Raw genomic sequence first — 24,716 nt, forward strand, 5'->3', positions numbered from 1 at the left:
ATTATAAAGAAAAAAATAAACAAAAGGCATGTGTCAAAAAAACTATAATGTGAACATGACTATTTGTTTCCTTTTGTAATCTCACATTGGTATAATATATATATATATATATATATAGAGAGAGAGAGAGAGAGAGAGAGAGAGAGAGAGAGAGAGAGAGAGAGGAATAATATTTGGTACATTATCAGTGGAGTTGTTAAACTCCACAAGTAATAACAATGGGTTAACAAGTGTCCTATAGAAGTATGGTAAAATATTTTAAAAAAGAGACACATGACAATTTTATAAAACTACTTATACAATAAAATAAAAATACACTGCTAGTGTACCAAATACTAACACACATATATATTATTAGGTTCATCTTGTTCAAAGCATAATAAATATGAGGCTTAATATATTATCGTTATAATGATAAATTTGGCCCCTAACGTTTACTTATTTTGTCATCCTGCCCCTTATTTTTTTTTAGGTTATTTTGACCCTTAACTTTTAAATTTTAGTTAAATTGTTTGCTTTTGAATGGAAAAATTGAGTGAACTATTAAAATTTTAACAACATTGATGTCGCCACTGGCGCGGTAGTCCATATATAATTCATAAAAATTCAAAAATAAAAATAAAAATATTTAAAAAATAAACAAATTTCAAAAAAAAAAGTTCATAAAAACTTTATCTATGGTAACAGTGAATTATACGTAAAATGCTACATGAGCTGCCACGTTAATGTGATTAAAATTTTAGTAGTTCAATCAAATTTTTCGTAAAAAAAAAAGCAATTTAACTAAGTTGAGGGCCAAATGACCTAAAAAAAAGAATAATGGCCAAAATGATAAAATGAGTAAACGTTAGGGGCTAAATTTTTCTTAATGCTTATATTATTTGGAACTTAAGTTTGACTTTTCTTTGACATTGTATATGCATTTTTTATTGGTCCAACGTGGCACATATATTTGACAACAGTTATAAATTTCGTATCTAAAGGTAACGGTATTAAATTTTTAGCATTTAATTGAATTTTAGGATTGATTTGATGAAAATCATTGTTAATATTATTATGTTTGAATTTTAATGTTTCTATTAATTGAATAAATTTAATATTAATAGTGAATTTGTTTAATTTGTTAAATAAGTCTTATGGTTGTGTTTTTTCGTGATTTAAGGTTAATGTTAATTATGAATTTTGATCGACCCAATCCTAAAATCCAATTTAAACACTAAAAAGTGAACACTATTCTCTTCAGGTACTAAAATATATAATTTTGTCAAATATATGTACCACATGGGAATTTAAAAATATAGGTACTGAATTAGCAAAATATGTCAAACTAAGATGCCATATAATGGGGATTAAGCCTAAATATGATACAAAATTGAATCTACCAAGATTTGTCATGTTAGATAATTAAAATAGTAAATTAAGTGTCAAGTATAACTAAGGGTGTGTTTATTAGGGTAAGCAAAATTTGATTCGATTGAAAAATTCGATAAAAAATCAAATTTTGAATTAAATAGTTTGAGTTATTCGGATCAACTCAAATGGAAAAAATAAAATTTTGAATTAACTTGAATATAAATTACCAATTCAAGTTATTCAAAATCGAATAAGAAAATGCAAAACTACATCGTTTTGATAAATGTTTACCCATTAAGTTAAAAGGCAAAAGAATTATATAGTTTATATAGTTAAATAATCTTCTGCTTCGTCTACTAGTTAAATAATCAGTCCATGTAAATACAACATTGAGTATAAATAATATGACTCGTTACCTCGACTTAAATTTGACTTGAAATTTTTTTACTCGATCCAATTCAAAAAATATTTCAAATTGAGTTCGATTGCTAAAATATGATTCGTCAACTCAACTAACTTGAAATTTTTTTACTCGATTCAACTCGACTCGATCGAATGTTCACCTTGAAAATCGCTTTTCAACTTAAATCATGATTTCAAACTAAAAATTTTGGTAAACAAGCTTTTTTTAAATCAAACCTTAATGTTAAACTAACATTTTAACCCAAACCAAAAGGCTAAAATTACTTCTTCTTTTTTTATCTCCTCATTAAATTTTATACTCCACAACATAATGTCTAAAATAGACATTTTATCTTCTCAAAATACTTATAAACTGTAATGGTGAAAGCTATCAAAATTTTCAAAAGCACTTTTGTAAAATACTTTTTCAAATTGAAAATATAATAATGTTTTTTTATATAATACCTAGAACTATTCATAATCTCTCTCAACCCTTAAATAAGAAGATAAATACGTTTCAGCGCATTTAAACCCATATCTTCCTACAATGACAATAACATTAATACCAATTAAACTAAAACTTAATTAAGCTATAACTCAATCGAAGAAAATACGACAATTACCAAAAAAAAGCATACATGCTAGAAAATGAAAACCAATCAATTCGCTTGCATTGGCTAAAACATCCATCATCCAATTTGCCTCACATGGAAATAAAACGAAGTAGTCATCACAAAACTTTTCAACATTGAATGAGACCATGAAAGAGTAGAATTGCATGATGATATGCACAGGGAAACTCAATCCAATCAAGAACAAAATTGGAGTCGATATCAAGCATTAAATTTATATTAATTTCCAAAAAAACTCAAATGTTTTTTGGATTGTCATAATATCAACATTAGATGGCATCAAAAGCCTGCAAATGTCTCAATAAGACAGTAGCCTCATCGTTATTCATCACACCCTTAAAAACACCACCACCAACCTGATCAAACAGAGTCCCAAACAAAAATACACACTCCTTTTAATTATCTAGAATAAAACAAATGAAGTATCATTCTAAAAAATAATGGAACCGTAAAATAAAATTTGATAAAATAGGATTTGTCATGTCTGATCATCAAGAATAAATCAAGAACAAGACAATATGCGGGAGCGTACTTGAATCTATTGTTAGAGATTGCCTAGAAGATTTTGATATTCCAAGAAATAGTTTATCTCTTAGTATAACTCCCTGACAGGAATAGAAAAGGAGTACGAGATATATATATATATATATATATATCTATTTCTTGGGGCCATTACCTCTTTTAAATAATTGATTATTAAATCAATTTTGAGTACTTATAATTTGACCGCTCATCAAATTATAAATACAATTTATGCTATCCACATATTATTTTCATGATACTTTAATACCTATGACATTTATCACATGATTGGTCACTTAATTTTGTATCACACTTTAAAATAGCATTATACTTTTACATATGTGTCCATAATTGAATATTTTAATCCAATAATCTCCCACTTGGACAATATATGTTTCCTAATAAATGTACAACCTTATAAGCTAAAAATTTGCTATCATATAACAAGTATTCTATAACAATCTCGTCCATCAACTATATCCATATAGGATCAAAACAGCCTTTGTCATATTAATCATGACTAAACTCATCAATGGTCACATATACAAATATAGTCAAATGACATAGATCAATCATGGATGTATAATATGAAAATTATATGCAATCTGAATCAGACATGCCTATTTTCAACTAGTTCTCCTTAAACTTAAACGAGGCCAACATCAAACAGAGTAAATAAACTAAATACTCATTTATGATATATTTGAAAATAAACATAAATCAAATAAAATACAAACTCCTGCTAAACCATGATGTCCTCAAATAATATAACATACATATGAGCAATGTGCTCATGAAAGACCTTGGGTGATAAACCTTTTGTCAACGGATCCGCTATCATAGAGTTTGTCTCAATGTACATATTTGTCCATTTTGGACTCTTTCTTTCACAACTAGGAGCTTTATGTCAATATATTTCGACTTAAATGAGCTCCTGTTATTGTTAAAATACAACATTGCTGACTTATTATCATAAAATAATATGAGTGGTCTTTTTACATTCTTCAAAATGTGTAGCCCAGTGACAAAGTTCCGCAACCATATTCCATGGTTTGATGTCTTGTAGCATGCTACGAACTCTGTTGCAATAGTAGAAGAAGCTACAAGTGTCTTTTTGACACTTTTCCAGGATATAACTCATCCATTTAACAAGTAAATATAGCTTGATATAGATTTCATCCTATTTTGACACCCAACAAAATTAGAATTTGAATACCCTACGACCTTCAAATGATTTGATCTATTATAAGTGAGCATGTAGTCTTTTGTTCTCTATTTAAAAAAAATTTAAAATAATTTTCAAAATAAAAATAAATTTTAAAATTCAAGTGTTTATAAAATTCTAAAATTTATATTTTTAAAAATATAAAAATTTAAAAAATCTAAAGAATATATAATATTTTGACAAAAATATAATTTTTTAAATTATAATTTTGGGAGCTAAATAAGTTAATTAATGATTCAAGTTTATTATACTAAAGTATCTTTTTTATTCTTATTTTGCTTTGATTTTTTAAATATCAATAGTTTCAAATTTATATGCTTTAACATGGAATTAATTATACTGCAATAAAATTTTAATTTGACATGTTTAACTTTTAAATTTAACTTGAATAATTTAACTCGATTTGATTCAACTTTAATTTCATTCCACTAGACTCAATTTGAAAAAATTTCAAAATGAGGTAAAATGATAAAATAAGATTCGTCAACTCGATTAGCTTAAAATTTTTTCACTCGATTCGATTGAATGCTCACCCCATTATTTTATATTTCTGAATACAAAATCTGAAAAATTTTATTTATAAGATGATATAAAGTAATTATTTATGTTGACATTCCTAATCTGAACCGTCCAATACGCACGGTTTGCTGATTCTCCAATCAGAATATTACATCATATTATATACCAGAGATATGGTGTGAATGGGTCTTACATGTTATGCCCTAAAAGCCAATATCTATAAGAGGCAACCATGCTCCATCTCTCCAAGTGGTGGGCGGGCGAAAGGGATGAGAACCCAGTTCTGGTGATTTCTTCTTCTTCATCTTCATCTTCTTCAGTATTTCTTTTAATTTATGTTTGGGATAATAGTATTGCACTAATTACCTAGGCATAATGAGCAATATTCCTGATTATTTGCCTAATCTCAAAGGTGCAAAAGTGAAGAAAGGGATCCGCTTTGCAGCATTAACTTTAAATTCATGTTTTTGCTGTCAGTAATGCCCCCTTACAATCATTTTCTTCCAGATTCATCAACTAATCTTTAATTTTTACGAACGGATCTGCTTTTTTCTTTTTCAATCCTTCTGGTGACTGTTTTGTTTGGATTTCAAGTTTCATAGATCTCATCAAAATAGGATGGGTAAAGAGATTCTTTCGCTGAAATTAAAAAAACTAGTTTGAATTAATTTTGGTTCGTTTCGTAGTTTATTGAGAAAACAAAAGAAAATAATAACCAAGGAAGAACAATAATCAAATTCCTCATCTTTGTTTTAACGGAGCAAAACTGGATTAGATTAAAAAATAAAATACAAATTTTAATTTTAAATTAATCGAAATTAAATTATTCCATTTATTTAAGTTGAAGTTAAGTTGGATTTTACCATTCTAATAATAAATAGATGTAAATATTTTAGTAAATTAAAAACTTTTAAAAAGATATAAAGAAGAATATTTTAAAATAATAATTTTAGAATCTAAATGAGTTAATTATTCAGGTTTATCATTTAGTGTTTTTAAGTTAACTCGTATAGTTTCACTTAATTTGAAAAATAATTCAAATTGAGTTAAAATAGGACTCATTAACTCAATTAACTCTAAGTTTTAAATTTACATGGATCGTGCCTTATAATTTGTATTACACAATATGTAATAATTTTGTAGTGGGATAATAATATGTTACAACGGTACTAAAGTATGTGTCAATTTCAAATTTAAATATCGTTTAGGTTAAAATAGTGTGAGGTAATTATAAATCTCGAAAATAAATTATAAAATGGACATGTATAATAATAATAATAATAATAATAATAATAATAATAAATAGAATGAGGGCAAAATATCTATAAAATAGATTAAAGGAAGATGCATATACAACTTGTAGTTAGGGGTGAGCAAAATTCGGTTCGACTCGAAAAAATCGAAAAATAATTCGAATTTCAAGTTAAACGAATCGAGTTATTCGAATCGACTTGAATTTTTTTTTCGAATTTCGAGTTCGAATCGAGTTGAGTTTTCGAATTCGAATAACTCGAATAATTCGAATATCAAACTATAATATTTTACAGTTTTACCCTAAACTCCCAAACTTTTTTACTTTTCCCTCAAAACTTTTACTCCTTCCCACTTTTCCCCCAAAACTTTTACTCCTCCTCCCAACCCCCAATCTACCCAAAATCCATTTCCACCAAAATTTTACTCTTCCATTCATTTTTTTTTCAAAATTTTACTCTCAAAAACCCTCAAAACCTTTCATTTTCCCCCAAAATTTTTACTCCCTCCCACTTTTCCCCTAAAACTTTTATTCTCTTCCCATCCCACCTCCCATCTACCCCAAACCCTCCCCCTCCAATTTTTTTAATATTTTCCCTCCAAAATTTTACTCCCCCTATTTACTTTCCCTCAAACTTTTATTCCCCAAAACTTTTTATTTTCCCCCTAAACTTTTACTTCTCACCTTTTACTCTCAAATAAAAAATCAAAATTATCCAAAAAATCACTAAACATAAACAGTAATAATTTTATTTATATATACTATTTATATTATTAAATTAAATTTCACATTTTATATTATTTATATTATTGAATTGTTTAGTCATATTGAATATTTATATTAAAATTGAATTCTTAATTATGCCATAAAATATTCGTGTTAAAATTTTATATTGGTATCAATTTCAAATTTTATTTTTAAAATAAATTTTATTAAAAATCATATTTTTATATTTAATATATTTTAATTCCAAAATACATAATGATAAGAATCAAGATAATTGAAACAACTAAGCAAACAAATAAGCTAACCAAGATATAAAAATTAATAAATAAATTATGAGGTGATGAAAGTTAATAAAAAATTTGATTAAGGTGGACAAATTTTATTACGATGGGTGACAATAGTTACAAGGACCCAAAATTATTTTTTAAAATTTAACTCGAACAAATATATTCGATTCGATTCGATTCGAATTCCATCTCACTCGACTCGATTCGAGAAAACTTCAAATAAAGTTAGGATGATAAAATGAGATTCGAAAACTCGAAAATTTTCGATTCGATTCGATTCGATCGAATGCTCACCCCTACTTGTAGTGATCTACCTTCAAAACATGATAGGTGTCCAGGGTGTAAAAAGTAATTTACTATGCTATGCTATGTTTAGTTGGAGTATTATTATTTTATTGAAATTTGCTTTTTCTTGTTATAATGATTTTATTTTTTATTACATTTTAATTTTTTATATCATATTTGTATTATTTACAAATTCTCTAAAATTTTCACATGTAAAAAAACTTGTGTGATGTTTTGTAATAATTTGATTTTAAATTATTTAAATAAATTTTCATATTAATTTAATTTGGAGAAAAGTATTTTATTTTTAATTATTATATGGTCTGATTATATATATTTTTTAAGATAATGTCTAAAACTACCCATGACATTTATTTAACCCATAAATAGGAGAATAATGCGTTTTAGCGCATTCGAACTCATGTCCTCCTGCATTGATAACAATATCCATATCAATCGAAGTAAAACTTAATCAACTTTTTTTAATTATTAAATACTTGTTTCAAAAAAAATTAAAGTAAGTTTTAAAATGATATAATTTATTTTAATTAATGAAAGATATATTATCAAATAAAAAAAGGTAGGCTATCACACGGTCTCATTTCATGCTGAACTCCAAAAACGACATGTAAATGATAAGAAAACGACCAAACGACAGGTGCATCAACCGCCATCAACAGTCATCAACGACCTTTTGGTCACAATGCGTAAACCTCCGATCCTTAAAGCAAATCCATGCTTTTCTCATCACCAAAGGCTTCAACTCCAACTCATCAGCCTTACGGGAGCTCATTTTCAAGGCCGCCATGGAAATTTCAGGTACTTTAAACTATGCTCATAAAGTGTTCGATAGAATTTCTGAACCAGATATTTTCATGTGGAATACAATTATAAGAGGCTCAGCTCAAAGCCAAAACCCATTAAAAGCCATTTTAAGATATACGCAGATGGCAAAACGCGGAATTCAGCCGGATGGCTTTACCTTTCCTTTTGTTCTTAAAGCTTGCACCAAACTTTGTTGGAGTAAAATGGGGTTTGGGATTCAAGGGAAGGCTTTGAAAATGGGGTTTATGGAGAATAGTTTTTTAAGGAATACCCTTATTTATTTTCATGCTAATTGTGGTGATTTGAGTGTTGCAAGTGAGCTTTTCGATGAATCGGCAAAAAAGGATGTTGTGCCTTGGTCAGCTTTGACTTCAGGGTATGCAAAAAGGGGGGAACTTGATGTGGCAAGGAGGTATTTTGATGACATGCCAGTGAAGGACTTGGTTTCTTGGAATGTTATGATTACAGGGTATGCGAAAAGAGGGGAGATGGAGAGTGCAAGGAAACTTTTTAATGAAGTTCTGAAGAAGGATGTTGTGACTTGGAATGCTATGATTGCAGGGTATGTTCTGTCCGGTGAATGTAAGAAGGCATTGGAGATGTTTGAAGAGATGAAGACTGTCGGGGAGAGGCCAGATGAGGTTACCATGTTGAGTTTGTTGAATGCTTGTGCGGATTTGGGGGATTTGCAAGTTGGGATGAAGATACATTGGTCTCTCTCGGAGATGGTCTCAAGCAGTGGCTTTAATGTTTTACTTGGGAATGCGCTTATTGACATGTATGCAAAATGCGGCAGCATTGGGAGGGCGCTAAAAGTTTTCCAAGATATGAGAGAAAAAGATGTGTCGACATGGAACTCAGTAATAGGAGGGTTGGCAATTCATGGCCATGCTGAGGAATCAATCAATCTGTTTACCGAGATGAGGAGGTCCAAAGTTAGGCCGAATGAGATCACCTTTGTTGGAGTCTTAGTTGCTTGCAGTCATGCTGGGAGAGTAAACGAGGGTCGTCAATATTTCAAGCTTATGAGAGATGGTTATAACATCGAGCCAAATATTAGGCATTACGGGTGTATGGTGGATATGCTAGGGCGTGCTGGGCTATTGGATGAAGCATTCAAGTTCATAGACTCGATGGTGATTGAACCGAATGCCATTATATGGAGGACTCTGCTTGGGGCTTGTAGAATTCATGGAAATGTCGAGTTGGGAAGCCGTGCAAATGCTAGACTACTCAAAATAAGACGGGATGAGAGCGGAGATTATGTATTACTTTCGAATATATATGCTTCAAAAGGCGAGTGGGATCGAGTTGAGAAAGTAAGGAAGATGATGGATGACACTGGGGTAAGGAAAGATCCTGGTTATAGCCTAATTGAAGATGAAGAAAAGGCTCTCATAGACTTTTTATTTAATTCAAAATCCAAAGTCAGTTTAAGACCAAAGAATCTTGTGCAGTGATTAGGTGACAAATTGCTTTAAAGCCTTCAAGTTTAGTTAGGCATGATAGTTCCCGTTAATCATCCTTAAGGAGCCAACATTGTCAGGATGTAAACAATATATGTGTGCTTCCAAGTTACTTTGCTTTGGTGCGAAATAACCCAAATTTGGCTTCATCTTTGTTGAGTCGAACTTGAGTAGCTCAAGCTATCATGCTAGTTGAATTCAAGTATTTTAATGCTTGAATTTATATGGACTTTGATCTGTTTATAAATCATATTATATGGATTTTGATAGATTTGTGTATGGGTGTCATGTTTGTGTTCTGTTTTCTCTTGCAAGTCTTTTATCATCCATTTATTTACAAATAATAAAATGAAAGGCTTTAAGGTTACTTCATTTGGGATTATGGACATCCATAATATATAATTTATAACATTACTATTAATTTCATATTTTATTTAAATTTAAATACATTTATTATAACTATTAATAGTAATTCAAGTCAAAGTCCGTCCAACTTGAATATTAAAAAATAATAGTTCAATACGAGTAGATCTATCCGGCTTAAAGGTCAGATTGAATAGTGGAAGAGTTTTGATAAAAATATAGGTTTGAAAAATGAGTTTGAGAAAGAAAAAAACCTGTTTAGAAAACGGGTTGGACCTCATGTAAGGGTTTTTTTGGCCCAAGCCCGATTTGCAAAAAGAAAAAAAATTTATTGTTTTCTCATTGTTTCATTATTATATTGCTACTATTTTTGTTGTTAATGTTTGGATATTGTATAACTCTTATTTTATTATTAATTTTGTTACTATTTTAAAAGCATTTGCTTGTTAAGTTGCAAGTATGCTACTGTTATTTAAGTATAAAATTTTTAATTTTTTAAATTTATCTTCAATTTATTGGTAAATATTTATTTTAATGTTTTTAGTTGTTTTGGCATATTATATATATTTTTAAAAATTATATAAAAAATAATATAAAAATATAATACGGGCCGGATTTGGAGAAAATTTTATACCCATTTTTTGGATTTGGCCAGACCCGAACCAAGTGAATCTAAAATTCAGTCAAGACTCGGGCCGACCCATGAACAAGTCTAAATACGAGTAAAATAGATAGTGGTGAAAGTACCCACAAGTTAAGTTACGGCTTGGCTAAGTCTAGCTCGATAGCCTATTTTATTATTCAAAATATAATAAAATAATAAAATAATAAAAATAAATTAATATTAATATTTACATTTTTTATATAATTTATTATTTAAAAAAGATTAATTAGTAAGTAGATGTGAATAAAAAAAATCTTATTAAAAAACTAAACCAATCTAAACATGCCACGACTACTGAATCCGACGAGTAGCTTGATGTCTAGTTAAGGTGTAAAATGGTAGGAGTGGTTGAGCAATATTATAATTTGGTTAAAATATGTTATAAGTTGTTGTATTCTCCATAAGTTTATAATTTAGTCCTTATAAAACTTAATTAAATGTTTTAATTAAAAAAAAGGAAAAGGCGTCGAAGATCCCAAAAAAGGGTTGACTTTTTAAAATTGATTGGGTGAAAGTCATAAAACCCAAAAGACAGAAGACTTTTTCATCACTTCCTTCACATTCTTCAATCTTCAGCCATAGACGAAGAAAAAAAGAAGAGATGAATCAAAACATGAGCTCTTTGTTGATCGGAATAGTTGGAGCAGCAGTGACTTTATCAGCATATTCGCAGACCTTCGTCTCCCCAACTCAGTGTGTCACTGTTGGTCTCCTCGTTCTCATGTTTGGTTTGCTCGTCAGGGAAGGCCTCATCTCTCTCTAATCTTCTTTTTTTCTTCCATGGACTTGAGAATCCCAGATTTGCAGTTTGACTTGTTTCAATATTATATTATGATTTTCTTCTTTAGCAAGACTGAGATTTATATACACACATATATATATATATATCTGGTGTTGTAATTCTGTATTTCCTGCTTAATTTCTCCGTGATCTACTTATGCTGTTTATTTATACATATTATAAGATGAAACATGCTTGAATTCATGGTAGTTTTCATTTAGTAAATGAAAACATATCATGGTAAAATTACTATGAAAGACCTTGTACTACAAATTAGTCCTTGTATATGTTAGATTAAAGAATGATTTTTGATTTTTGATTTTTGTTAAAAATATTTCATCCATTTTTACTACTAAAAATTGACATGGTTGACAAAATAATTAGAGAGTTTAACTTGATATGTTACATGTACCTTATTCTTCTGATATACAAGAACCAATTTTTAACAATAGAAATGAATGAATTTTTAACAGAAGGATCGGTTTGCTTTTTGATCTGACGTATATGGACTAATTTGCCCATTTTTTGAGTAAAAATAATAAAATACGATTTGACTCCTAATATAAGAGCTTCCATGATACGTTTACCGATTAATTTTACATCGAGAAATTTAGTTTCTTCGAAATTGAAGAATTTACAGAGCTGCTTGTGCTAAATTCTAAGTGTAGATTAGGATAATGCTCAATTTAGCTTTTAATGTATGCATTTTTTTGGTTAATTTGATCCTTATTTTTTTTAGCTACATTTCATTATTAGCATTTCAGAAAAGAGTTGAAATTTTATTTTTTAATAGAAATACCGGCTAAAGGGTTAAATCTTTAAATATGGCAGCTTGCATGGTAAATTGGTAATTTACGTGTACTTCATGTTACTTTTTTAAAAAAAAATTCTTTTATGAAACTTTTTTTATTTTTTATTTTGAATATTTCTTTTATAATTTTCAAATTATTTGTTGACGTGATATACAAGATAAATAGTGTTATGTCAACATGAAGTACATATAGATCGTCACAACGATTGTCACGCTAACATTATTAAAAAATTAATGTTTTAGTCAATATTTATGTTAAAAAAAGGAATCAACTTTTTTAAAGATTAATGGTCAAATTTAACTTTAAAAAAATCAAATTGACAAAATATATAAATATTAAAGACTAAATTTATTATTATGACATATGTATAAATACACATGTATTTGTATATATCACTTGAATTAACTTATATTCCGTTGAACTAAAAAAAGAATTAGCATATAATTGTCTTTTTTTTATAATAATAAAATTGAATTATTCCCAACTTTTAAATATGAGAATAATACGCTTCAATGTACTTAAACTCACGTTCTTCTGCACTGACAATAATATTAATACCAATCCAATTAAGACTGAATTGAAAAGAGAAAATATCCCACCCATTATCTTCTCTGTCTCTCTCTACCAATTGAAACGTGAATAAAGTTTCATTAAAGAAAAAACGAAAATGAAGATTTAATTGACAGTAGTAACTAGAAATGTGATGCTATAATTGTGTTATTTTTCAATTTCAATTATATGGATAATATAATTTTTGTCCCTAAATTTGGTAATTAGGTATATTTTGATTCCTATATTTTTTTAATCTATTTCGTTACTTAAAATTGACAATTACACTCATCTTGGTTCTTGAATTTCAAAAATATAAAAGGTTGATAACGGAACATTCGAGATTGTATTATATTATTATTTGAAAATTATTTTTTATTATACAAATTTTAGGTGATGACATGATACAATCTTAGAGCATTACATGCAATGTTCTAATAACTCGACCAATGGTTGAATCGGTCAAACCATTGATTCTCGATTCAATTGGTTTGATATCTCGATTAATTATTTTTTTAAAACAACAATATTTAAACTACAAAAATAAAATTTGGGTTTGATAGTACACTTATGTGTAAAGAAAATATTAGAATCTCACGACACCAATTATTAAAATAGTGTTAAATAAAAGAATTTATTTTAATATTAAAAATAGGGTTAATATGTAGTTTGTTCTTTGAACTTGTCCAAAAGTACTTAGTTGGTACTTGAACTCTTTTTTATTTTTTTGTGTATCTAGTTGACATCTGAACTTGTTTTTCATCCAGGTTGGTACCTCCGCACTAACATCTTTAGTTTTTGGTAATGTGACACTGATAACCAATCGGGTGGTAACACATGAAAGCTTCTCAGTATGCCATATAACGAACATAAATTATTTTTTTAATCTTTAAAAATAAATAAACAAATAAGAGTTTTTTTTTGTTCAGGTTCATTTTTTATGTGAAAAAAATATTTTTTTAATTTATATATATTTGAATTTTTTTTTAATTTTTGAAATTTATATCTACCACGTGACATACTGAGAAACTACCATGTGTCACCGGCAGATTGATTATTAGTGTCATGTTAGTAGAAATTAACGGTGTTAGTCTAGAGATACCAATCTAGGTGATAGAATACAAGTCCAAATATCACCTAGGTAAAAAAAATTAAGTAGTAACTAAGTACTTTTGGATAAATTCAAAAGACAAACTACAATTAACCTTTAAAATAATTCACTACAATAAAACCATTTTTATTTTAAATGAAATAAATTTTTATTGCTTCCAAAACAATTAGAATAGGAGGATGCGTTTTTAAAATTTTATTTCATTTCAAAACTATACTCTTTTGTGATAAAATGAAATTTTGTTAAAATTTTATTCGGTTTATTATTCTATAGACGAGAAATAATTGTTTGAAACAGGGATATTATCCCTTTCCAATAGTTTAATACCATATCAGTAATTTCTCAGTATTTTCATCTTGAAAAAAATCAAATCAAAATGAAAATCCTGAAATTCAGGATGAAATTACTAATGTGACATTAAACTATTGAAAACATGTTTGGATGTGGGACGAATTCAAGTTTGGATGTGATCCAAATATGTCTAGAATTGAATAAGGTGGATAAATACTATCCACAATATAAATATGATATCTCATTCCTAGTACTCTTTTTGATACAATACTTAGAACTATCCATAGCCCTCTCCAACCTTTAAATAGGAGAATAATGCGTTACAACGTATTTGAATTCACATCCTCTTGCATTAACAGGAATGCTGATAGTAATGGAATTGACACTCAATCAACTAGTGATGGTTTTAAATAACAAGTTAATGTTTAATTCGAAAACATGGTCTTACTTAGAGCACAAGGGGTGAGCGGTATAAGCTAGAGATCTTACCCTAATTATGTGCTAAAAAGATCACATATATACAAGCGAAGAAGATATTGACTCTCTTTCTTCTATCCTAACTAATGGCTACTCTCTTTCTTAGAGGGATTGTCGACTTATTCTTGCTCAAGATTTAGACTTATTTACTTCTTCTAATTTGTGATTATTTGGAGAGAAAGCTTCAATCTCCCAAGAAACTTTCACCATGGTCGACTCCCTTAGATCTTGCCTCGGTTTCCTTGTTTTGACCAAGGGTCAGATCTTAGTTGAATTAATCCTTACCGAAGATCAAAATCAAGTTGTATAGACATTAGATGGTCAACACATGGGCAAATTCTAGTACTGCACGAGCACTTAAGAAAGGTTTAAAAGACAAAAAAAAAGTTTATATTCAATGGTTGCAGGTGTGTAGGCATGTGAATTATCATGTGTGTGGCAACTGTCATACTGCCATACCTGCACAATACAAAACACAAATATCTATATGCAGCAATTGATATTTTTCAGGCGCTGACACTTCTTGCCCTTTATCATTAATCTTATGTTATTACTTAATGATGTCGGCACCATTTTAGAACACCGAGACGAAATGATTGGGATCCATTTTAACTCTTCTCTCTATGCCTTGTTTTAATTGTAGATCCAGATAGATGTATATCATTACTCTTAGTTTGATCCCAACATTTATGATAAATGTGCTGCTTTAAAAGTCATTATAATATTTGTTCTTATCTATATCTACTAAACAAGCTATTTAGCATCGGAATCATCTACAAATATCAGCAGAAAATCTGCACAATACCAGCATTTGTATTGCTTAGGTATGTGAGTTGTTTATCTCAAATTAAGTTTTTAATACGAAATTCATGTCTTAAGTCGAATTAAAACAGAATCGGAGCGAGATAAATCATAAATGGACCTTGGTCCCTCAAATGGAAAATTGCTGATCACTTTTACTAATATATGATAACAACATGTCTATCGGCTGCCTCACATCACAACTGACGTCTGCGAGAGCTTGTGGTCAGCATCATGGGAGAAGAAGATGTAACATAGACATCACACCTGACACCAAAAGTGTTGTCTAATCTCAATTGTTTACTACGTTCAATTAATAGTTGGTTTATATAATAAAGAGTAACTTAATATCGCTCAAATTCACGTTTCAATTAATTTAAATGATATAGTAAATATAAATAAATAAAAATTCAATAATCTAAATTTACATTACAATTTAAGAAAAATGTTAACTTCAATCCTAAATCTTAAGATGTCAATATAAATTGTAACCGCTTTCTCATTTATTTCATGGACAATTTGAGTCACTCTTTGCTAAAAGATACTCGAGATAAATTAAATTAAATTTTCTTTTTTAAACTATTCAAATAGTTTGCAAGTACACATTCGTTGTCGGGTTGAAAATTTGTTGGCAAATAGTACACCAAATAACTAAGAATATGAGTTGAATAGCTTGAAGTGTGCTAGACACTATCCTTAAGGATATTTCGTTGTATAGCATATCTCCCAAGATTTAACAAGTTTTTCCATTATAAAATGGGAACATAAAATCACAACAAAAAATACTCAACAAACTTAAAAGGAGGAAAGCAATAATGAGAGGAGAATGATAGATTTTTTAAGGTGCATTTAAAGTGAAAGTGAGCCATGATGTGTGTATATATATAAATGAATTTTACTAGCTAAATATAGTAAAGGTAAGTGGATTTGAAACCCTATTTCAGAATCGAGCCTGTAAATATAAAATAGAAATATTTACGGAATCAATATGATAATATAATAAAGAACAATCAAGTAATTTAGCCGATAAGTCGCTTAATTAAAACTCAAGGACTAAATTATAAAAGTCCAATAGCTATTGAGTTTTAATTAAGAAAATCTTTAAAGACCTAGATTACAATTAATCAAAAAGGTCAAAATGATTATTAAACCATTTTCCATCATGAAATACATCGATGATGTTTTTCACTTAGATTATTTAATAATAAAATTAACATAAATAAGGCTTAATTAAGTTAATTAAATTAGATTAATTAGATCTTTATTAAGATATATATGTTGGTTAGTGGGAGGAGAGATGAAAACATTCTCATCTTCTCCATTTGCCACAATCCTTTCTTGAAGCAAAAGGGAGAAAGCCTTAAGCTTAAGCTAAACATTCAACCACCAATTTGGTAAGAAAACCAAACCCTTTTTCATGATTTTTTTATAGATATATGACCATGAGAGCTTGATTTAGCTAACTCATGTATCAATTTGTTCCATTGTTAACTTTTTAGTAAGTTTTCATTGTTAATAAATTGATGAATTAGGCTTGAATTTGACAGTTATTAAGTTTAGATCATGATAGGGACTAAATTGTAAATTTAAATAAACTTGTTTGTTAGCTTTGTAATAATAGGGACTAAATTGAATAAATATAAAACCTATCATGAAATTATGCTACAAATAAAAAGCATAGGGTCCCTAATGAAAGAATGTGAAATCAAATTTTGATCCAAAGTTAGGGATCGAAAAATATGATTATCCCAAGTTTAGGGACTAAATTGAATAAAATGCAAAATATGTGTATATTGAAAAAGGGATTAATTAGGATCATGCATCTCAAGGCATTGTTGTTATGAGCCATTGAATAACTATTGTGTGTTAGTATATGATATTGATTTGGTATGTATATATATTTGTATAAAACAATAATTGGATAAAGTGGAGCTTGCAAAAGAAAGGCTAAAATTGTGGAGTAGTTCTTGGGAAATTTACTCATTTTGTTTTTTGAAAGGTAAGTTCTTATGGAACTTACTACCCTTATTTGTTAAATAAGTATGCTTGTGTTTATTTTCATTTTTATCTCTATTTGAACTTATGTTAAGGTTTTGTTGGAAATTGACATACTTGGCTAGTAACATAAATGAATTGAGTTGAGTTGCTCTAAGTGAATGTTGCTATATCTAGTGATTGGTAACTAGAAGAATGACAAGAGAACTTAAATGCATTATTAATTGTAAGTGTGATTTATGTTCAAACTTGATCGATGAATTCGAAAATTGATATATGATGGTTACATATTACGTTTTTGCAAATATGGATGATTGATGCCCATGTGAACTTAGCAAAAAGCTACGATATAGTTGGCATGCCAATGGGGTCATATGTGCATTTGTATACGAGTTAGTTGATGATGTGGAGATTGTGATCTGTTACTTCGGGATCCAGCATTCGTTGTAGATCATTGAGTATTCACTGTCTCTGGGAGACCTTGGGGTGGTGGAGGGATGTATTTGACTACATATAAACATTTGATGCCTACGAGCTTTACACTTTGGTGCTTTCGTGTGGTGTAGTTTATGCTCAAACAAGCTATCTTGGTGTGGTGTTGTTCACCTGCGTGTTCGAGTCCGTTTTACTGTGGTTCCATTGGTAAGTCAATTAAGTCATTTTTGATGTTTTAGAAGCTTTAAAACAATTTTGTTGAATTTAAGTTGCAGTTTGAAGTTCTTAGAAACATAGTTGTTGTAATGCAAAATTGAATCTTCACCACCCTCTCTTGTAAATCCTTTTCGCCACTAAAGAAGTGCGCATAGCAAATAGAATGTATGAATTGAGTTAAGTTGGAGGTTATTCAAATTTCTTTGCCTTTAAGCCTGTTAATCACCTTGCAGCATTCTATTTGCTATCTGCAAGTGATGGAAAGGTTTCGAGAGAGGGTGGTAGAAGAAGGATACGACCCGAGCTACGGAGCAAGGCCATTGAGCATCTTTTTGCTGCTAACTGCTTCGATTTCAGCATTCTATTTGCTATCTGCTTCACCTCCTGCAGCATTCTATTTGCTATCTGCTTCACCTCCAACTTGGTCGGGTCAATGAAATCCTCAACTGTTGGCATTGACATCTCTTTGCCGCTAGCTGCTTCGATTTCAGCAATCTTACGAATAACCTAGTCAAACAAGTAGATATTTATTTAAAACATTTAATAAAAAGTAATTTGAATTATATTATAGTAATACAAACCGTAAATCTCCCGTTTTAGTCCTCGATGGCTTTCTCCTTTCTTTTCGATGCCGATGCCTCGGGTTCTTTGTTAGCTAGAAAATAATAATAATTTACATTATTAATTACAACACTAATTTACAATAATTAATTGAATTTCTTTTCAATTCATACCCTAATTCCAATTTAATCCTAATTAACTCATTTACTTTTCTAACTCAATTCATACTTTATTTCTATTCAATTTCCTTCCATATTCTACTTAACTATCTAATGTTCATAATAAAACCCTACGTTAAAACTTCTTTCAATTTTAATCCCTACAACACAAAACTTATAGCCTACTTTACAATTTAATCCTTTAATCAATTCTAACTTGAAATTTATTCAATTAAACCCCCAATCCATTATTTTGTTCAACATGAACTATGTTCAAAAACCTAAGAACTTTCAAAACTTCAACTTAAATTCAACAAAACATTGTTCTAAAGCTTCTAAAACATCAAAATTAAAAGAAAATGACTTAATTGACTTACCAATTAAAGCTTAAAGCTTCCAAACCCTAGTTTTTCCTTTCTGTCTTTCCTTTCTTTTCTCCCTCTTTCGTTCTCTGTTTTGTTTCTTTGTTTCTTTTTCTTTCATTTATTTGTTTATTCTTTTAGATATTATTATAATGATAGTTATAATAATAATTTTTATAATAAATATCTATTTAATAACAAATATTTATATGACATTTGTACACACATATATTTTACACTTGTATGTTATCATCACCATCCAATTGTCCTTATTTTATTTATTTCCATTTTATTTTTATGCTTTATTTGTTAAATAATAATATAATAACTTGGTAAATATATATTTAATAATTAATATATTTATTACAAGTGTAATATTATGTACTATATCATCATCATACATTTGTCATGTTTTAATTTATTTATCTCATAAAAATCTTATAATATAATTATTTAATTAATAAATATCTTTTACTTAAATAAAAAGTAACTAAATAAATATAATACAATTGTACAAATATAACTATTACACATGTATATTTTTATTACCATACGATTAGCTTTAATTTATATATATTTCATTAATTTAATAAGATAATATCATTTAAATAATAATTTATACTATTATATTTTAATATTAATTAATAATAACTTAAATCATTAAAAATCTTTAGATTTTTCTCATTGTTTTGCTGCCTCAACCATTACTTAATGGCATATTTGCCATTTTGGTTCTTTATATTTTCTTTTAATCTATAATTCAACTTTTATCCTTTATTCAATTTAATCCTTTTATGCAATTACTCCTAATTAAGCTAAATTCACCTAAATAAAACTTAATTAAACACACTACTAGACTCATAAATATTTCTAATAATTATTTACAAACCCATTTCGCTAAGACGGATGCCCGATAATGTACTTTTCTGATGCCCATGAATTTTGGGTCATTACAAAAATAGTTTATACATTTCACAATTTAGTTAATCCAATCAATATATCCTTCAACACAATACTTCAATTTATTAGCTAACATTTCATTAACACATTAAATAACCATTATTCACTTATTTATCGCATCTATTCTTTTAAGCTTCTCATATGTATTAGTCATTTCAACACTTATAACAACTTCATAATATTTTAACCCTTCTACTAATTTCACTCCTCCTCCGCTCCAATCCACATTCTTATTGTACATATGTAAGATCCTTTAGTGTTTAGTATAACATGCTTTCATGTAACATTAATTATGATTACACGAATCACATGTATACTCTTAGTAAAGCTGTCCATTCAAGTAGTAGTCACTAAATTATTTATTATTTTTTCTACAAAACTCAAAATTAGGATCCGTTTGTTATTTTTGAAACTAGACTCAATGACATTTTTACCATAAAAATTTCAGAATTTTCACATAAGCCAATTAATACAATTTTTTACTCAAAACTTCCCCTATTCTGCTACTAAGCAACTCGACCTTTCTTCACTAAAAATTAAATATCTTTTAGTACAAATCTAGTATTATGTTACCGTTTGTTTCCTTGAAAATAGATTCATTAAGATTTTATGAATATAATGAATTTTCAAATTCAAAAAGGGAACTTGAAATCATTCGACATTGTCGATAAAATTATTATTTCTCACAATCTATAATTTCATTGCTTGCACCATTTTTCTATGCAAAATTAAACTCATTAAGATTTAATTTCATATTTGATTCAACCTCTAACTCAATTTCTAAATTTTTGGTGAATTTTCAAAGTAGAGTCATTGTCATGTCCAAAATTATTTTTAGTAAATTTCTATTTTTCTAAGGTTCTTTATATTGATTTAATCATACATAGTCCTTATAACTTTGATTTCTATTCAATTTAATCACTTATATTTATGTGTAGACAACATACTCATTTCTTAATTCTTAATGATTTTTACAACACACATCATATTATCTCTTACTTGAAAGCTTAGTATTTCAAGTTTCTACATGTCATTCTTCATTACATACTTTCTATTTCAAGAATTTAGATTAAAATACAAATTTCATACATTTTATTTTCAACATATTTAGTTTTATTGAATACAAGTATGGTTTGTATGAAAACTTAACTTTTTTTTTTTGTCAAGAGTTTCTTCCCTTTTTCCTCACTTCCATTTCTTTCTCATCTTCCTCACTATCTTTCCATTTTCTTCTAATTTTCTTCACTTTAAGCTACCAATTTCTTGCTTCTAAATTGTTGAACATACTCTCTAGTATCTTTACTTCACTTCTCCTTTTGGGTGACTACGGAAATTATCAAATAATTTGGAAGAAAAAAAATGAAATTTCATGGTAAGGACCAAATTGTAAAAGAAAGAATTTTTCCTCTCCATTTTTCCATTCAAGTTGGGGAGGGAAGGATGAAGAAAATTATTCATCTTTCCTCCCTTTTATATTATTATTATTTTATTATTAAAATATTATAAAATAACTAATTTAATTATTATTAATATATTATTTAATTAAATAAATTATTTAAAATATCTCTCATATCATCATTACACCCCAAATATTATCTTTCTTACTAAATGACGATTTTACCCTTCACATTTCTTCAAAATTCCATCATTGAGTCTCTATTTATTTTTGTTAAAATTGTAATTTAGTCCCTCTTATTTCTCCACTTATTCAATTTGGTCCTTACATGTCAATTCCATGTCAAAATAAATTGGTTTATTTTCACTCTTAGTCCTGTAACTTTCTCATTTTTACACTTTGACCCCTTCAAATTTTTGAATATTTACACTTGGGTCACAAACCTTTCACATATTTGCAATTTAATCATTGCTTTAGACTAACATATCTCAACATACTTCTTAATTTAAAATTTTCTTTAGCATTTCTTAACCTTCTCTATTATCATCTTTATATCTCCACCTCATTTTACCGGAAATCAATTATACACTATTTAATTCAACACTACTTTTATAATATATCGATTTTTTTTAGTGTTACAAAATATGCAGTTCAAGAAGTTGTTCAAACATGAGGAGAAATTCAAATATAGGACAGCTAAGGTTCTAGAAAATATATTAAAAATATATTCTTTAAAATATTGTGCCTCATTAAAAACCCTTTCATACCCAATTCAAGCTGAAGCTAAAGCTGAGATAACAAAAGAAGGAAAAGAGTGCACTTTGCTTCTTATTAACCAATCATCAATCATGATATGAGATGTCAAAATACAAGCGTAATTGATAAAAAACCAATGACAATACAAAAGTAGTATCCTAAATTCGAGAGGGCTTACAACAAAGGCAAGCCTTACGCTACATAGCTCATCTAACAACTCGCAACAACCAAAAGTGAAACTACAAAAAATCAAAGGCAATAAAGCCATATCCACTTATAATAGATACCAACTACACATTTTTTGCGAACAATCCAGGAAAAAATAGTCTACCCTTGCTCCAAAACAGCTGACAAAATTGGACATCATAAGTAAATTGATAGATGATAAGAGAGTTGCACCACTCCCTACAACAACCACACATAAATGCACGAAAACTGCATATAACACACTTTAAATCCCAATCTAGATGCACACTAAGAGCAAAACAAGTAAGAGTCGTCTGTCCAAATCAACTATAAAGTAAAGACACCAAAAGAATAGTCTCTTACCTATACGTGGTCGACTAGACTTTTAGGCTCCAATAGGACAAACAAGAAGAAAGTCAATTAGTCTGCTAATACCAAATTTTGCTAGGCTATCTACAGTAATGTTAATTTCTCTAAGAACATAATGATGGATCTGGTGCCCTTAGTGTAGTATTTTTGTTTAAGTACACTTGTAATTTTTCGAACAGATTGATAAATAAAATTATTCATAAATTACATTAATACTTTGTATATTGTTCTCACATGATTTTTGCACGCAAAGTAAAATGGAAGCAAATGTTGCTCATTGGTTGTCCAATGTTTAACTAATATTAAGCGGTATTACATGGTCGGATTGTAATATAGAAAGATAACTTATATTAGTAGACGAATCTAAACATATTCTTAGTCTAATTGAAAATGAACAAACCAATTGAGAGACTAACATGTAGTCTATCAAGTCTAATTGGGGAGATGCTTTATCTTTGGCATCGAAGCAGATGACTCCCAGAAGATAGTGACATAGATGTGACTAACAGGACCGAAAGTACATCAGAATGGACCCAAGTAGAATAGATCCTAAATTCATTTTTTAATTTATTCGTTTGTGACGTTCATAGCGTGGCATACCAAAATTCTGAGTGGGTGGCGGACTATGTATGCGTCACTCATACACTTTGATATAAGTAAAAATCTGAGTTCAAATAAATAAGGAACCGAAAGCTGGTGCGTTGGGTGCACGACTTTTGTAGTATGTAACATCATTCACGATAGTGGAATTCATAGCTCGGTACATTGGTAAATGATATCCTCTCATAGGCATTATATAGTTGATGAAAAGTAAACGTGGCCACGAGTCATTCGTCTTTGTGATGGATGACTTGATCACCATTTGATAATGATTGACTTTTCATGAAGGAAAATATAATGGTTACCAAGAGATAAAATAGAATCATATTGGGAGAGCGGATATTATCCCAAAGAGATGAAATGCTATCCTATTAGGGTAACACACTTATGACAATGCCATTGGACGAGCATTGAATAGTTGCTTTTGTAATGGTATGTTGTTAGGGAAAGCTCATTCATGATACTATAGTGGAATGACTTCATGACTAAATGAGTTTATAATTAATAGGCAAAAAGTTGGAACTTAATTATAAATCATTTGAGCCCTAATTACATATGTCCAATCAGTCCCTTCGCTAGCTCGTTGAAACTAGAAATGAATTATGAGTTTGAATAGAAATGAACAGAATGAATTGGAAAAAGATAAAGAGAAAACATTCAGGAATGATTATGGGTTTTTCCGAAATGGAAAAATGAAATCATTTGGAAATGAATGTAGGCTCCCAAAAATGGAAATGGTAATGGAAATGATCCATTTGCAATTATATGGATTACTTAAAAATAATTGAAAGAATGAGTTTATATTTTTGAGTTGTTTTAAAGCCTGAAAATGAAAATAAACCATTCGGTCATAGTGAACATGTTGAGTTATGAAATATTGAAAATATTTTCTCAAAATTTTACTAGGGGTAAAATGTCAAAAATTTTATCAGGGTTAAAATCATCAAAGTTTTACTAGAGGTAAAATTTAGGATGAGAAAATTGTTTAGTATAGAATATTAAAGTTTATTTTAGGGAATAGAAAAACCAAATCAGGTTGAATCACATTACAGAGTACTGTGTCAAAAGACCCAAGAAGTACTCGTAATTAGACCTGATTTGAGATAGGCACGAATCTCCATCATAATACATATAAGGGGAAACACACCTTATTAGCCTCTCCACCTCTCCTAGTTGGACCAGGAAGTTGTTTTTCTATTTGAAATAAACATTTACAATTTAACAAGGGTTCTACCTTCTTTCCTTGTAAATAAATGACACTAGTAGATCTATTTACACAACTTTGAGGGATTTTTACTTTGTCAAAAAATCAAGAGAATTTATTCTCAATTATTAAATGTATTTTTCTAGAATAACAATTCTACCAGTTTCTATTAAAAA

At 28.8% G+C, this 24,716-nt stretch overlaps 2 protein-coding genes across 3 annotated transcripts; both read left to right on the forward strand.

Annotated features, from left to right (window-relative positions):
• The first annotated feature begins 7,798 nt into the window (after window positions 1–7,798).
• Window positions 7,799–9,763, forward strand: LOC105766321 (pentatricopeptide repeat-containing protein At5g15300). Of its 2 annotated transcripts, XM_052633086.1 has the most exons (2): window positions 7,799–8,022; window positions 8,141–9,763. In XM_052633086.1, the coding sequence occupies exons 1-2, from the start codon at window positions 7,907–7,909 to the stop codon at window positions 9,486–9,488; spliced, it is 1,464 nt and encodes a 487-aa protein (XP_052489046.1). In that variant the 5' UTR covers window positions 7,799–7,906; the 3' UTR covers window positions 9,489–9,763. The 2 variants fall into 2 exon arrangements, with proteins under 2 accessions (XP_052489046.1, XP_052489045.1); XM_052633085.1 differs by having other exon boundaries at window positions 7,799–9,763.
• A 1,272-nt stretch (window positions 9,764–11,035) lies between these two features.
• Window positions 11,036–11,428, forward strand: LOC105771633 (uncharacterized). The gene has a single exon (XM_012593059.2). The coding sequence runs from the start codon at window positions 11,123–11,125 to the stop codon at window positions 11,282–11,284; it is 162 nt and encodes a 53-aa protein (XP_012448513.1). The 5' UTR covers window positions 11,036–11,122; the 3' UTR covers window positions 11,285–11,428.
• Window positions 11,429–24,716: the final 13,288 nt, after the last annotated feature.

Source organism: Gossypium raimondii, chromosome 7 (assembly GCF_025698545.1).
Source record: "Gossypium raimondii isolate GPD5lz chromosome 7, ASM2569854v1, whole genome shotgun sequence".
Classification (NCBI taxonomy): Eukaryota; Viridiplantae; Streptophyta; class Magnoliopsida; order Malvales; family Malvaceae; genus Gossypium; species Gossypium raimondii.